This window comes from Sceloporus occidentalis, unplaced genomic scaffold (assembly GCF_023333645.1).
Source record: "Sceloporus occidentalis isolate IW3139 unplaced genomic scaffold, rSceOcc1.0.p SCAF_4, whole genome shotgun sequence".
Classification (NCBI taxonomy): Eukaryota; Metazoa; Chordata; class Lepidosauria; order Squamata; family Phrynosomatidae; genus Sceloporus; species Sceloporus occidentalis.
The window spans coordinates 80,731,733-80,748,038 of NW_028316984.1; the positions used below are offsets into that span (position 1 = coordinate 80,731,733).

Here is a 16,306-nt window from a genome sequence, read left to right on the forward strand (position 1 = left end):
CATTGCCTTTAAGTCCCACTTATGGGCTTCCTAAAGGCATCTATCTGGTTGGCCACTGCAGAAATAGGATGCTGGGCAAGAAAGTCTTTGTTGTGATCCAGCAAAGCTCTTCTTTCATCCTTGCATTTTAAAATGAATTCTGAGATATTTTTCATGATACAGTCCAGAGGGATTTTTGGGAAGTTCTGATTCACAGTTGATCTGCCACAGCACATAAACTTGACATGGGTGTCATTCCCTGTGGGATGCTGAGATCATTGGGCTGAAATCTACTGTTTATCAAGAGCCTTTCCTAATCAATGTGGCAGGAGGCTAAACAGAGGGGTTCAGCTTTCATGATCAGGTAGCTTTCAGTTAGCACTTCTTCATGATAAAGCATGCATACCCCAATAATTTAAAGATGTTTCTTGACCTTAGTTAGTCCCCACATTTGAGACACTGGAGTGAAAGCATGTCTTTCTTGGTCAGTCAGACTGGTTGCATACTTATCTGTTTGTTTTTTCTTTTTCTTTGAGGTTAAAATGAGGCTTTCACATTCCTCTGGTTTTGTCTTCAGCATATAACTACTAGCTTTGTATTTCTTAACAGTCTCCTTGAATGTTGCTCGTTTAACAGTTTTCAAGCAACCTTCTAATTAAATAATTCAGTGCAGGAACAAACAAAACCTGACTTTCAGCTAGCTTTGATATTATTGTTCTTTTAAACAGTACACTGCCACTGTGGCCCTTGATCCAGCTGTCTTGACATTGTTTGGCATAGTACATTGATCGTAAGCACATGTCATCACCACTTGTAACTCAGAGAGTTATATAAAGGGTGAATATAATGTTTTTTTTTAAATCATTTAATAAGCTCGGAACTAGTTCTCTATGATTTTATGCCAGGTGAAGAGGAGCGTTTACTGTTCCTCCAGTTGCCCTTGATTTCTGATTGGAAATGGCTGGGAATTAAAACGCTTTTGACTGATTTGGCAGGACATGACAGATGGCCAACTGTTTGTCATATGGTTACATGCACACCATGGTTACTTGCTAATCAGTTAATAAATGATCTGTTTTCACCTGTAGGCATTGTATTATCCCTGGTTAGTATTTTTATTCACCTTTCACAGCAGAGTTGACTATTGTGACTTGAGGAAACATATGAAATTTAAGATTAATTTAGGTATTTCCTTTCTAAATGTTACTCCATTTTACCCTCCCAAAAAGGAGTTAAGTTAGGACAGCAGCAAATACAATCCTCAACCACCCAAAGTGGCAGTAAATAAAATTCTTGTTTAAAAAAAATGTCTTCACTTGTCATCATCATAAAACTTAAGAGAAAGGTGTCCTAATCTTTTGAAGCAGGTATTTCAACATATGTGGCACTACCACTGAAAAAGTGTTGCCAAGTGTTGCCAATGTACTATGCCTCTGAATGCAATGGCATGTGTAAGAGAGGCATAACAGGAGACCTTAAAAGGACAGGCAGGTTGTTACAAGAGGAAATGGCCATGTAAGTAGCCGGGTCTCAAGCTCTCTAGGGTTCCTCTGTGGATTGAACAACAAAGGCAAAATCCAAAATTGTGGTTTCCATTTGCTGCAGCAGGGGAGGGATTCTGTCAGGAGTTTTTATCCCAAAGAGCGAGAGAGAGAGAGAAAGAGAGAGAGAGAGAGTGTAAAACAGGTATCTAACAGGTGCAGGAGTTTTTAATTGGTAAGCAGGGTTAGACCTGGTTAGTACTTGGTTGGGAGATTGCCAATGAACACCAGGGAGTTTGTCACACGGGAGGAGTTTCTCTTAAATTCGAATGAAAAGAAAGTGGGGCCAGAATGCATTCACTTAAAGTCGCTAGTTTAGCGCAATTACATGAATGCGCATTACGTTCGAACTGGCTTCCCATTGCCTGAAAATAGCATGCCGTTGCCCAAAATTGTGTGCGATCACTTCTCACACAATAACGTGAAACCCCTTGATTGCATTCAGACTGACTTCCCATTGCCCGAAATTGCGTGTGGTAGTCTATCACACAATAACAACAACAACAACAACAACAATAATAATAATAATGTTTATTTATATACCGCTTTTCCAAATTAGATCAAATAATAATGATTGTATTCGGATTGCCATTGGATTATACTTACAATTTCCCTTGTCTGATAACGTCCCAGGTGCTATAGGCTATATTTCAGAGGAAGGAATTGGCAAAAGCACCTTTTGAGTATTCTTTGCCTAAGAAAATTCTACAAAATTAATAGGGTTACCATAAGTCAACAGAACAGGTGATTTAAGAAGGGTGTAAAGTTGTGGTCAAGGATCAAAACACCCCAAGGGCACCAGATTCTGTTTGATCCTGGAAGCTAAGCAGGATCAGCCCTTGCTAGTTCTTGGTTGGGAGACCACCAATGAATACTAGGTGGCTGTTGTGTGCCTTCAAGTTGTTTCCAACTTAAGGCAACCCTAAGGTGAACCTATGATGGAGTTTTCTTGGCAAGATTTGTTCAGAGGTTTGCCATTGCCCTCCCCTGAGGCTGAGAAAGTATGACTTGCCCAAGGTCACCAATGGCTTTTTTATGCTCAAATTGGGATTTAAACCCTGGTCTCCAGAGTCATAGTCCAACACTCAAACCATTATACCAGGCTGGCTCTCTTGAATACCAGGTGCTGTTGGCTATATTTCAGAGGAAGGAAATGGCAAAATCACCTCTGAGGGTTCCTTGCCTGAGAAAACCCTATGAAATTCATGAAGTTGCCATAAGACAACATGCGACATGAAGATATTTAACACACATAAGGTTGGGTTCAAGAGCGAGGAGACTCGTGCAGGTATATGTAGGTGTTGTGTGCCTTCAAGTCCTTTCCAACTTATGCCAGCTCTAAGCTTGGTGCCTTATGGCAACTCCATGAATCCCACAGGGCTTTCTTAGGCAAGGAATATCATGGGCTTTTCTTGGCAAGATATGTTCAGAGGAGGTTTGCCATGGCTTCCCCCTGAGGATGCAGGTATATATTGGGGAACAAATTGGTGTCTCTGTGCAGCCGCATTGTGAGGCAGAGCCAAGCTGGTGGAGGGGGCTTTGCGGGCTGTTCCTGTGAGAGAGGCTGGATTGTCGAAACAAAAGTGGGGAAAGATATAGCCAGAAGAAGGCTGTCTTTGGCTATTTCTCAGTGGCCTATTGAAAAATGCTTTGCCTGCCTTAGCAACAGCGAATCCACCAATCAGGAGATGGAATGCTTTCAGGACTGGTGCTCATTGGCAATGAGGGGATGGAGGGGGGGGGGGGGGCAGAAAGAAAGAGATTTCCCAGGCTATCTATTGACCCCATTCCTGTACAGCAAAGGAAGAGGGGAATGAGGTCTCTGTGCAGTCCCACCTTCCTCAAGTCTCAGGGGTCCTACCTGTCTGACAGTGGGTTTTGGGCCTGGGGTACCTTCACACACACACACCCCTGACAGATTATGCCAGTGTTCTCCAAGCCCTCACTTGCAAGCTATAAAGGGGGGCGGGTGACTTGATCTTGTATCTTGCTGAATGGTCTATTCAGTACTCTTTGAGCAAGGGGGAGTTCTGCTGTAGTCCACCAGAGCTGAGAAAATGAGAAGGGGCCAGATAAAGTGTTATTACATGGCTCTAGTCTAGAGTGTGCCTACCCCAGGCATTCTCACTGCAATGGAGGAGGACAAAGAACCACAAAAATGGAGGGCATTCAAGAAAAAGGAAGGAAAGTACCAAATAAAACACTCCTAAAAATGTAAATACATGCGTCACAGTTATGCTCAAAATAGAGGACATTTTGAATTTCCTCTTGGGCAGAAGGTTGAAATGTAAGACATGTCTTGGAAAAGGAGGATGTCTGGTCACCCTGATCTATACTGTACAAATAATGCAGTGCAAACCTGCTTTAAGTCCTATGGAATCCTGGGATTTGTCATTTCATAAGGTCTTCTCTGCCAAAGTGAGCTGGTGCCTTCCAAAACTGCACATCCTAGAATTCTGTAGAATGGAGCTGTGATAGTTATAGTTGTGCCAAACTGCATTATTTCTACAGTGTATTTTATTTAGAGTATTTACCCCACTCTTCAGCTACAAAGCCTGCAGAAACGCTGCAGAAATCATCCAGCCTGACACCACAGAGCAAAGCTCTGGTGCCACAACAAACTACAGTTCCCAGAATTCCATAGCAGTGATCTATGGCAGTTAAAGTGGTGTTAGACCAGATTAGTTCTGCAGTGCAGATGGAGCCTTAGGCTCTCAGAGCAGCAAATGTAAAGCTACACATCCCAGGACTCTGTAGGATGGAGCCATGATACTTAAACTGCTGTCAAATGGCATTATTTCTACAGTGTAGATGGAAGCCCAGTCTTAAAACAGGATTAAGGTACTGTTGTCTGCTCTTGTTGCTCATTACTGGCCAATGGTAAATTTTGAGGGGAGGCTGTACCCGCTTCTTAGTCAACCTTTCTTTGTCTGGATGGCATCCAGACATGCACTCACACAGCTAATGAAAATCAGATCTCTGACAGATACTGCTACCCCAGCTCTTCTCATGACTCACTCCCCTGCCTCACCGGTTCTATATGAGTTATAAACCGGGTGTGTGTGGAGGAGGGGGTGAATGCATGTTGTTAAAACTATCATCTGTTCTTCCCTGGGTTGCCATGGAGACCATACAGTGATCTTTCTCTTTATAGCCACTACCACCCCAATTTTGGAAAGAAGTCCCATCTCTGCTCAGCTGCTTCCAGGATTGCTCATAGCCTGTTCTGTCAGGGAATTCAGTAATTCCCAAACTCTGGCCTTCCAAGTGTTTTGGACATCAGCTCCCAGAATCCCAGACCATTGGCCAAGATAGCTGAGGCTTCTGGGAGCTGAAGTCCAAAAACCTGGGAGACCAGTGTTTGGGAATCACTGACAATTGAACAATGTTGGCAGCCTAGGAGAATTTGAGGAGGGTTTTTTATATAAAAGCAGAGATGGAGAAAGATCGGTGGGATACTAAGTACCACAGGTATGGGAAGGGGCACTCGTTGAGTGCCTGACCTTCTCTACCAGTTGTAACACATTTCTTAAACACAAGGCAGCTTCTGCCTGTCTGCCAGTAATGTCTCCTTGGATTTGACTCTGCGCCAGGGAGATGGCGGGTGTTCACATCTTCGATCTTGTCACATTTTTTAATCCTGTTAGTTGCCTCTCATAGTCTACAATGGGGGTGTAGTTTCTAAACCCTTGGTGTAATAGCTATGTGAAGGGGTGGAAAGAGCCGATGGTGTCATACCAAGGAGATGTGAATTTCAAATGGGTAAAGTTCATATGGATGATGTTACTGGTTGGCCCTTGAATAAACCTCCAAGAAATCTGGGACCTCACCTTCCTTGTCCTCTTTATCTCTCAACAGATGGATGGAACGCCATGAGGCAGGGCTCCACGGAAGCAACGAGGGGCTGACATTGCCTCAGAGACCTTGCTGAGCCATGACGTCAACAGTACAGACCCTGCGTTTTCCGCTGCTACCACATGCACCAGGCCAGGACCGGGCACATAGTTGTGAGGAGGAGATTGAGCGGCGCTACCAAGTGGTGCCCTCAGTGGTGTGTGCCATGTGCTGCCTCTTCGGTATCATCTACTGCTTTTTTGGTGAGCAGCCAGAGGGGTCTGCAGCATATGGAAAACAACTGCAAAAGTGGCATGGGGCCCTGATGGGATATATTTCTCTGAGTGCCCTTTCTAGGTTTACAGAGCCCATTCATCACCCAAACACAACCCTGTGTCACAGTGTGTATGTGGCAGCAGCAGGTTCACAAACTAGCCCTTGCAATATCCCACTGAGGTTGCATTCCTAAGTGTAGCAATGCTGTTTGGCTGGGTTCCTGTGCTAAATACAGCAAAGTCCCAGAAGAAAAGATTAACTGGCTTTCCCTGGGACACTTTGGTGCTTCCACTCATATATTACATAGCCAAGTGCAGAATGCAAGACATGCCAAAATGAAGGATACAAGATCTTTGATATTAGGACTCCTCATTCAAGCTAGACACAGGGTCAGACCAACCATTAAGCAGAGTGAGGTGACAGCCTAAGCAGCGGATTTTCGTTGTTATAAATGGGCAGAAAATTTGTTATTTTTATAACTTTACTGTTCACTTTAACTACTGAGGGAAGAGGCAGTGTGGGATTTTCTGCTTCATGTTTTAAAATAACAGCCAGCTCAAGATAGCTTGTGCCTTGATTGGTGGTGACAAACAGCAAAATACCTTTGGCCAGTCCTTACTTCTCCCTTTGTGATCCAAGAGCAGAGTCTCTTACAGGATGTGGGAGTGTAAGCACAGTGCAACTGGCTCAGTGAAATCCAGATGGCTCTGTCCTGTTGAAACATAAACAGATGAGTACCCTATACTGTGTCCCTCATTCCCCTCCACAAGTATTAATGTCTGTTCCTTTCTTCCCTAAGGGTACCGATGCTTCAAGGCAGTGATGTTCCTGACAGGCCTGATGTTTGGCTCAGTGATCATCTTCATGCTGTGCTACAAGGAGCGGGTACTGGACACTCAACTGAGTGTGGAGGCCTCTGTGGGCATTGGGCTGGGCATCGGCGTGCTCTGTGGGCTGGTTACCATGCTGGTACGCAGTGTCGGGCTTTTCATGGTTGGCCTGCTGCTAGGACTGCTGCTGGCTGTGGCCACCTTGGTGGTGATGGAGCAGTTCTACCACCCGCCAACTGTCTGGATCCCCATCGGCTTGCTGCTGGGCATGGGCATGTTATGTGCCGTGCTTACCCTACAGTGGCAGCGACTCTTCACCACGCTCTCCACTGCTGTCTTTGGCAGTGCTGTCATGACTGCCACAGCTGACTACTTTGTCGAGCTCTTTCTGTTGCTGCAATATGTATATGAACGCATCAAGGTGGCGCCCGCCCAGCCCATCTGCTGGTACAGCTGGGTCATCCTGGGTACTTGGCCCATCCTGGCTTTGCTGGGTGTCCTGGTGCAGTGGAAAGTCACCGCTGAGGGATACTCGCACACTGAAGGTGGGTTATATTGGGTGGGTTCATTGGGAGCTGGGAGCACTGTAAACTGCCTTATACTTGACTATTGGTCCATCTTGCTCAATATTCCAGCCCTACTTGGAGAGGGAAAGCTCTGATTTTACCTGATAACATCCCTTCCATGTACTGACCATGCCCAGCCTGCTTAGCTTCCAAAATCAAGGGGTATGTTCAAAGTGCTAGTACTGTAACAGAGGTGTTCCAAAAGGCAGCTGGGCTGAAGGAGCGTCATTGCTGTCTGCCTGTTGTTCCCTTCAGTCCATTTACCTACCAAGGAGTTATGGTAAACTGTTTCCCCTGCCTTTTCTTCCCATCCCAGTGAGGGGCTTCTCATCAACACAGTGGCTGACATGTCTTGGGCTTAGCTCAGCAGGCTTTTTTAAAAAAACTGAATATGTGATTAAGCTCTTGGGAGTGGCATATGTAACAAGCCATATATCTATCACAAGTGGGCCTGGGGTGTGTGGGAGGTACACAAATCATCGTGGCATGACACAAATGCATCATGCCTTGTGGGTAGGGCTTTGTATCAGATGTGAAGGGAACTGTATCTACCAACACAAGACTGGCAACATTTGGTCCAAAATTACATGTATCAAGAGTGGGTTTATCATTATTGGAGCTTGGCAAAGTTACGTTTTGGACTACAACTGCCAGAATTCCCCAGCCAGAATCACCATGGGGGAATTCTGTGAGATATAATCCAAAACTGACTTTTCTAAGCTCTGGTTATTGCAGTTCATATTATGACTATGGTTTTCTGATTTAAGTGGTTAGCACGGTGTTTATGTTAAAGAGAAAATAGGGTTGGTACCAAGTTTTGTGCCAGCTTCTGTAGCCGTGCTGTTAACCATAGTTTGATACAGAGGCTCTGCTTATTGTTTTTTGCTGTCAAGTTGCCTTTGGTTTAAGACAACCCTATGAATAAGAGATTTGCAAGAGCCCACAGTAGTCAAAAATCCTGTATATGTCTGATGTACTTCAGGCTGGGCCTTCTTTTATTGGCTCAATCCACTTGTGATGTGGTCTTTCTCTTTTCCTAGTTCCTTTCACTTTAAAGAGTCTTATTTCCTTTTGGAGCACATCATATTCTCTCTTGATAGGCCCAAAGTACAATAGTCTCAGTTTAGTTATTTTGGCATCTAGTCAAAGTTAGGCCTAATTTGCTCTAGGATCCACTGGTGTATCTTTTTAGCGGTCCATGATACCAAAGAACTCTTCTTCAGCACATTTCAAATAAGTTTATTTTCTTCCTGTCAGCTTTTTTTACTGTTCAGCTTTTACAACCATACATAGAAACTGGAAACACTATGGCATTGATTATTCTGACTTTGGTATTTAATGCTGTATGTTTACCTTCACAATCAGGTCTGTAACACCAGTTTGTTCCTGGTCTGATTCTTTTATTTTACAGATACTGCATTTCTGTATTTAGCTACCTAGTAAAATATATACAGCTTCAACTTGCTGAGTCTGCAGAGCTTTCACTTAGGCCCATAAGAATGCAAAAGTTGGTCATACTGGTTCACAGACAGCACTTTTGATCTATTTATTTCTTTAAACCTCATATGATTAAACAGTCAACTAACTGATTATTTGACACACTGCAAAACTAGAATGAAGGTGGCCTTTTGGAGGATCCTGAATGAAAAGGCTATTTCATTGTAAATGAGTATTAAGCTGCATTCCTTTTAAAGGCTGTTACTTACTTTTCCGTTAACTTTGGAAATGTGAAATATTCCTTGCTGTTGTAACCCACCTGATCCATAAGAGCTTCTGTAAAACAAGACTATTAATATTGTGGGGAAATAATGGTTTTAAAAGGCATAAATATTAATTTTAGCTGAATGCTATCGGTTACCTGTGGTTCTTATTGGTAGAAACAAAATGGCAGCAATTCCTTTCTGAAAGACCAACTGTTTTCTAGCAGAAAAGAAGTGGGGGGGGGGGGGGGGAGAGAATCTACTTTCCAGAGCAGGCTTAAGTCCCTGCTGATACCTCAGGATCAAATTTTAATCTGTAATTAAATATCATAATTAATCCTATTCAAATTTAGGAGAATCAATCCAATTCAGAATCTTGTCTCCAAAGGCTAAACTACACATTACATGCAAATTTAATTGCAACCTGCCATCTTTTCTTTTTATTTTTAAAATCCACTTTTAGAGGATGCAGCCGATAGCAGAAGAATGGGTGGAAATATCCATCCAAGGACCTTTTCTCCATATTTTTAAGTTATCAAAACAACAAAGGTTTGACTTTTTTAAAAGCGTCAGACCTCCTTCTCAGCAACAGTACAGAACTGGTTAACATGCGATCCCTCAAAGGACAGAGCATAGTAAGCCATGCTGAGCCTCTTACTCTAGTGTGTAGCAGAACCTGAAAAAGTTATTTTTGGATGCACCTCCCAGAATCTCTCATCTACTAACCAGGCTGGCTTGGGGATTCTGGGAGATGCAGTCAAGAAAATAAATTTTCCCAAGCACTGGTGAGAACTGTTGCCTAGCCAGGAACTGCACATCATCAGTAAGAGGGCACATTCTTGGGTCATTTCCCATATATTTCATGATGGCTCTGTCAACCATGAACTTAACTCAGACTGGGAGCAGGCAAGGGAGGGTTGGTGGATCTTGACTCTTATTTTAGATCTCTACTTCATCCTGCAGTGAAATGTTCGCAGAAGTGCCATCTGCTCACCCTTATAGGCTAGCCTTTATCACACTGAATTTCTCACCACCTCGCCTTCCTTCCACAGTGATTATCAGTCGGCAGCAGCGCCGTGTCCAGTTGATGCGGATCAAGCAACGGGAGGAGCACAAGGAGAAGAAGAAGAAGAAGCGGCCACACCCCCATCCTCATGTGCAACACAAGGCCCATCCACCAGAGCCTGCCTACCGTCGCAAACCAAATCCTGTCCGCCGATTTGATGGGGATGTGCTCTCTCCAGTGAGTGAATGCCAGGCCCCCTTCCAGCAGGGTAGTAGGTGGGACAGTATGTACTGGGGAAGTGGGTCACACCCCTCCCAACTACACCATGAATAATTCAGCTATCCAGCAGCAGGGACAGACGGTTGGCGAGAGTCAGGTTGCTTCTGATTCTTTTCCTCTCGCCCTCATGTTTCTTTCTGACATCTCATTCACCCTCTTAGGAGACAGACTTACATTTAATACTTCCTTCATTTAGTAACTCATCTGTGTAGGATAGCATTCTATGGCACTAATGTCTATTGCATCCCACATCCCATACAGATTATAAATATAGAATTCCCATAGAGACAGTTGAGGTGGGTAGTGCAAAAGTGAATGGGAACCTAGTGCCACAGGCTGGTCACCAATTAATATCTTCATGTGCAGGGCAAGAAGTACCATCCAAATAATACACAGCACCACTTATATGGAAGGAAAGTAGATAATGAAACTTTGTGCAGGCCATGTTCCTGACCTGCATCTGGCAATTTAATTTGGGACCTGATGTAAGGAGAGGTTGTGTCTCAGAAAATATAAACTATAGTTGGTCCTCTGTATTCATGGATTTTTCATCCATAGATTCCACCATCCATGGCTTGAAAATATTTTTAAAATTCAAAAAACAAAACTTGATTTTACCATTTGATATAAGGGACATCATTTTACTACAACATTGTATATAATGAGATTTGAGTATCCACCAGGGGGTGGGGAGGTCCTGGAACCAAACCCCAGCAGATACCAAGGGCTCACTGTACACATCCTTAGACTTATTGGTGGGTTACAGACTGCTGAAAAGCGGCGGCCTGTACCGGCCCCTTTCCCCGGTGTATCGGGGCCTCACTGGCCAGAACGGCAGCCGCTGAGGCCCCGATCCGCCGCTTTCCGGGCTGCGGAGAAGCGGCAAAAGGCCGCTTCCCCACAGCCTGGAAAGGGGTGTCCTTGGGGCTTCAAGCCCCAAGGAGACCCCGCAGCGGCGGGGAGGAGGAGAAAGGGGCCTCTTGGCCCCTTTCTCCTATGCGTCGCTGGCGCAGCCGTCTGAAGGCTGCGCCCAGCGACGCAAACCAGGAAGGAGCTCCAAAATGGAGCTCCTTCCTGCTCCGCACAAAGGGCGCATTAAGCGCCCTCGCACGGAGCGATGGCGTCACGGCGCGTTCGTGACGCCATCATGGCAGCGGCCGTGTGGAATGGCCGCTGCCATTTTGTGCGTGCAGAGCGCGTATTAAGGTTAGGGGGTGCGGAAGCACCGCGCTTGTCGCGTACTAATATGGTGGTGTGTAACCCGCCTGTGTCTCTTTTACATCAGGTCCTATTGGATATTTCCAGGTCATTCTGCTTTAATTTCAGTTGGGAGCTAGCAGTTGAGGTCTAAATCTCTCTAGCCTCTTCTTTTGTTTCTATTAAGGTTTGCTTCAGCTATAAAGGGATCTCTAACTATTATCAGTAGTCCTTCCCATAAGGCCCTAGTAGAACATTTCTAATTGGTGTAGAAACACAACTGTCGGTAGACAGTTATCAAGTGATGATTAGTGCACTTCACATAAGTTAATAACCAGTTACATCCAATAAGTCTATGCCAGTTAATTTTCTCAGTGTTGTCAGAGGTACAAATAGCGTGGGTAAAGTTGTGCTCTGTTCTGATGCTAGCCATCTTTCTCTTTAAACTGAAGTGTTCAGGTGGACAGAGAAGGAAAGGAAAGTGATCTGTTCAAAACTTTAAAGTCTCTGACAGTGTCCCATTATGGTCAGTTTGTAAAGTATGAACACCAGACATGCATTCCCAACATTTTAGGAAAAGGCATCATGGAATTTCAACTGTTCAGGATTTCCTGGCATATGGCCGTTGCATGTTTAGGAATGTGCACCTGCTGGTCACATTTTATGGTTCTGCTATAGCCAACACTATAGAACATAGACATAGTCAATGTTCTTTCCACACAAGTATGAAGAAGCTTTGTTTTTCTTGTCACAGCAGCATGAAGCCACACTTCCCTGAAAGCATTCTCCCCTGGTCACAGCACAGTTGGTCAAAGCACATCCTCTCCTACTAGCGTTCTCAACTAGGGCAGATCCATTGAATCAATAATTGAACAGTGAATAAATCTAATTGATTTGGTGGGTCTTTACTGTTTGGGACTACCAGTATGATCTGGGCCATTGTCAAGAGGGGTAGATACCACCTTAGGAAATGTTGTTAGCCTTTTCTGGGTAATGTACAGCGCGCCCGCGTCATACGCGGGCGTGCTTTACTCAGAATTGAGCTTATGCACTCAAGCCGCAGGGAGCACGCAGGGCAGAAGGGGCAGCATGTCCCATTCAATTGAATGGGCGTGTGCGCCCCTGGCGCCCGCGTGCTGCCGCACCACCGTGCACAAGCCCCATTGTTTCCAATGGGGCTTGAGCATAGGCGGAATTCACCTTACGCGGAGGAATCAGGAACGGATCCCCCATATAAGGAGAGGGCCGACTGTTTATACCAAAAAAAAAGGAAGAGTGGTATGTGTTGGAGCACCTGGTTCTTGGCTACTTCCTGTGAAGGGATAACATTGCAGTGATTTGAAAAAAGCTCAGATAATATATCTTCTTCCAGGCAGATATGTAAGAGAGCCTGGACTTTTCCAGAACACTCCAGAACAAGAGAAGGGCAGTCCATCCCTACTTTGACAGAAATGGCTTGGGGGAAAGGGTGGAGGAGTAATGGCAACGTTCTCATTTTCTGCTTCCTCCTCTTGCAGAGCTACATACAGAGCTTCCGAGAGCGGCAGACAGGTTCCTCCCTCAACAGTCTCTTGGCCAGCACTCATGCTGCCATTGACATAGATTATGACTGTGGTTCTACTGTGCCCCTGACAACGGGCTCTGGCCCTGCAATGCGGGTATAGTCCAGCACCTCTCACCAGGACACAAGGACACTGTCACCAGTGGTCTCAAGGTTCAGGCCACATGGATATAGCTTAGCATCTGTGTTACCATCAGGACTTGGGAGATGCTCATCACTGGCATTTGTGAGCCAGGCCTGGACATGCAGAGGTAGCCCAGCATCTCTCAAGCTGCATATATATGCGGAATTCCTCCAGTGCTACATTGGCTCTGACCAAGCCACCATGAAATAAGGGGCAAGGGAAGAGTGTGAGCAAGAACTTGGGGCAAAGGGCTGACGAGAGACCTGGTTATAACCCACCCAGATCACAAATGTGGAAGAGAGGGTTTGGTGGAAGAATCAGCATTGTCCTATGCGGCTATGAAGGAAAGAACTGATCACATACAGCTACTTCCACAAAACTGACAAGAACCTGCTGTTGTTTCCCACCCACCACTGCCGGTGTGACCCATAAACAGAGGGACCATGCAGTGTTTCTGTGCTATCTCACCACATGATGGACCCAGTCTTTATCCTGGAATATGTCTTTGCATGAAATGGCCCAAGGGGCTATCTTTGGGGTGCAAGTGCCCGTTGAGTAATGACAGTGATAGGATTTGATTCAGTTCACTCCAGTCTGGCTGGAACTAGCCAGCTCAGGGAAATGGGCTTCTCTGGCCCTGGGCCCCTTGCCCATACCAGTGCCTGGCTTTCTGTCTCAAAGGGTGATTCAAGAAGGGAAGGGAGGAGGGAGGGAAGCTGGGCTGGGCTGGGCTGGGTAATTGTCCAAGTGTGCAAGCGTGAGTGTGGTGGAACTGGAGCAAATGTGGCCATTCGACTGGTATCCAGGCAATGAGCCTTTCTGAGGTCCCCTCCTTCTCCTGCTGCCTATTTACTCTGCTCCTCAATCTGGAGAGTGGGGAGAGTAGTGAGGAGCTTGGAAAGGGGGAGGGGGAATACCCATGTACATAGTCTTGTTTGTATTTGTATTAATTTATTATTGACAAAGTTGGGCCTGAAGATATCTGCTGGACCCAGAGGGACCATTGGAAAGATGGGTGGAAAGCAGAAAAATGGATTCCTACAATCCTCTTCCTCCTCAGGCCCATATCTACACTTACCCTAGCTTCACAGGACTGGGGAGGGTGGGGAGATGGAAGTTTTTCCCTAGGAAAGCCTTATATTTTGGCTTTTGTCTGTGGGTGATCTCTCTGTGGGGTAGAGAATGAGTCTCTTGCTGTCTACATCTTTGGAGAGGATTGGGGGAAGAATTAATTGGCCATCAATTTCAGGGTGGGATGGGGAGAATACAGTGCAGTTCAGCAAGGCCTCTTCTCCATGGAGAAACTGCATGTTTCTGTCACCAATTGCCATTGTTGTCACCACAGAAACCTTGCACTCTTGGTTTTCTTTGTTTTGTCTTTCTCTTTTCTTTTTTTGTATATGTGCCAAACGCTGGCCAGCTGTGGCTGCACAAGTAAAAAAAAAAGCCTTTCAGAAGTAGCAGTTTCATGAATGAATGTGCCACTGGCACTGGGTTGGGGCAGGAACATTGATGCCTCTATGTGCATGGATATTGGAAGCCTGAGCTGGTAGGGTTTCAGCCATATCCTCAGGCATCACAAACAGCAAACATGGCTAAACAATATCTTGAATCATCACTTCTTCCTGCATGACAAAGTCATAGCAGTATTCCCAGGAACAAAGATGTACATATGCAGCCTATGTTATGGGGTTATGGATAAAGCATCTTATTTTGAAGAAAAGCTACCATGTTAGAGTGTGCTGGAGGATATTATGCCTGAGTTCATCTCTAGCTAGACGGTGCTGCTTTTGACAAATTCTCTGGAGGGAAGAGTCACCGTAAGATTCAGAATCTCTATCTAAAGCAAGGAGGCAAATCAGCAAGTCTTTATCGCACACCAGATAACCAACTCATGTTACACACTCAGATTTCTTTGTAGAGCCTATAACCCTTTGTTGCTCTTTCAGATCCTCCTAAAGGAGTAAAACCTAAGAGATGTGTATACACACACAACAACAGCAGCAACAACGCATACACATACACACAACTTATCTATACACAATGTATATGCCCTTGCATAGGCTCTGCCCCTTCTTCCATGTAACCTAGTATTGTTTCAGATGGGTAAATTAGGAGAGGAAAGAAACAAGCAGGCACTAGTCACAATATTACCCTAGCTAGTATTCTGTATCGTTTGAATACTATGCTAAAGGCACCAGATCCTATCTGATCTTGGAAGCAATGCAGGGTCAGTTCTGATTAGTACTTGGGATGGGAGCCTGCCAACAAATACCAGGCACTGTAGCCTGTATTTCAGAGGAAGGAAATACCAAAAATCACCTCTGAGAATTCCTTGCTTAAGAAAATCCTGTGGGGTTCATGGGTAACTCAACAGGCAACTTGAAAGCATATATGCACACAGGGCAAGCAACCTTCCAGTCAGAGGTCTATGGAAGAGAGTGCAGGGAAATGCTTCACTGCCTGATCTCATCCTACTGATCTACGTGGTGAGGCCTTATAAAAGCTATCTCGCCTAACAAAGACAACTAAGATTTAATTTTAAAAAACAGTCAGTAATCAACAGCATTTAATAAAGCAGAATCTGCTTCCCTTGTCACTCAAAAGGAAGAAGAATTATCCATCAGTGTGTCCATCCTTCCAGATGTTCATGCGACCATCCAATATACTGTCTCCACCTTCCCCCGGTGGTCCTGGCCCTTCCGTGCTTACATTCAGCATCTTCCTAATGCTAGTGCTCTAAGGACAGAAGAAAGGGATAAATATTAACAGGATAGAGGCATTGTTCAATTATCTCTCCTTCCATTATATTTTCTACCCACAACCCTCTCAAAACAAGGACACTGACCACCTTGCAGTTCCTCGGTTGATAATTCATCTAGGACTACAGAAGTAGCTATGGCCACAGATGGTTTGATATGTCTCACATAGCTTCACAGGCCAATTAGGATAGGGACTTACTTGGATTTTCATGTACCATAAACCTCTTTATACTCTATCCCCTATTACCAATGCAGGCAGATGTACCTCTAACTGTGAGATGGGCCTTTGAACGGGCACTGCCCATGGAAACCTTTACCATCCCACTCATTCCAGGTGTTGTCTGGCAGAGCCTCAGCCGATGGATGTGTCCTATGCTGTCCATATGCACTTGTGAGCTAGACTGTAACGCCTCTCCATTGAGGCTCCAGTGGGGACTGAATGCTGAAGGAGCAGATATTTCACACTCAAACTGAGCATCAGAGGGAGCCACCACTTCCACATTTCGCAGGGCCCGCACCACTTGGATCCCTTCAGCTGCAGAGACAGAGAAAAGCATCAGTTTCCTATATGATGCACAGTTGCCATTCCCCCACAACAAATAGGAAGAAAGTAAACTGGGTTGGACCTACTGGTATTGCTCAGATTGGTTT

The 16,306-nt window shown here is 45.1% G+C and overlaps 2 protein-coding genes across 6 annotated transcripts in view; one reads left to right on the plus strand and one right to left on the minus strand.

Annotated features, from left to right (window-relative positions):
* The first annotated feature begins 5,356 nt into the window (after window positions 1–5,356).
* On the plus strand, window positions 5,357–14,653 carry LOC149314089 (transmembrane protein 198-like). The gene is made up of 4 exons (XM_089520506.1): window positions 5,357–5,617; window positions 6,430–7,005; window positions 9,779–9,969; window positions 12,726–14,653. Exons 1-4 carry the CDS (start codon window positions 5,455–5,457, stop codon window positions 12,870–12,872), a joined length of 1,077 nt encoding a protein of 358 aa, XP_089376632.1. The 5' UTR covers window positions 5,357–5,454; the 3' UTR covers window positions 12,873–14,653.
* A 650-nt stretch (window positions 14,654–15,303) lies between these two features.
* The window catches only part of LOC149314090 (obscurin-like protein 1), a 72,430-nt gene continuing 71,427 nt past the window's right edge, over window positions 15,304–16,306 (minus strand). For 4 of the 5 annotated variants that reach the window (XM_089520490.1, XM_089520492.1, XM_089520489.1 and 1 more), the window contains 2 exons: window positions 15,921–16,190; window positions 15,304–15,632 (listed from right to left, as the gene is read on the minus strand). In XM_089520490.1, the coding sequence (XP_089376616.1) occupies window positions 15,625–15,632; window positions 15,921–16,190 (278 nt within the window). In that variant the 3' untranslated portion in view covers window positions 15,304–15,624. The remainder of the gene's footprint in view (window positions 15,633–15,920; window positions 16,191–16,306) is intronic. The other variant, XM_089520493.1, reaches the window with a different exon arrangement.

What these genes read in the sequence shown, in the direction of transcription:
- LOC149314089 (XM_089520506.1), top strand. Translation starts at nt 5,455, where the DNA reads ATGACGTCAACAGTACAGACCCTGCGTTTTCCGCTGCTACCACATGCA. An exon ending in TATCATCTACTGCTTTTTTG is followed by an intron (nt 5,618 to 6,429) that starts GTGAGCAGCCAG and finishes TTCTTCCCTAAG; the next exon opens with GGTACCGATGCTTCAAGGCA. An exon ending in GGGATACTCGCACACTGAAG is followed by an intron (nt 7,006 to 9,778) that starts GTGGGTTATATT and finishes TTCCTTCCACAG; the next exon opens with TGATTATCAGTCGGCAGCAG.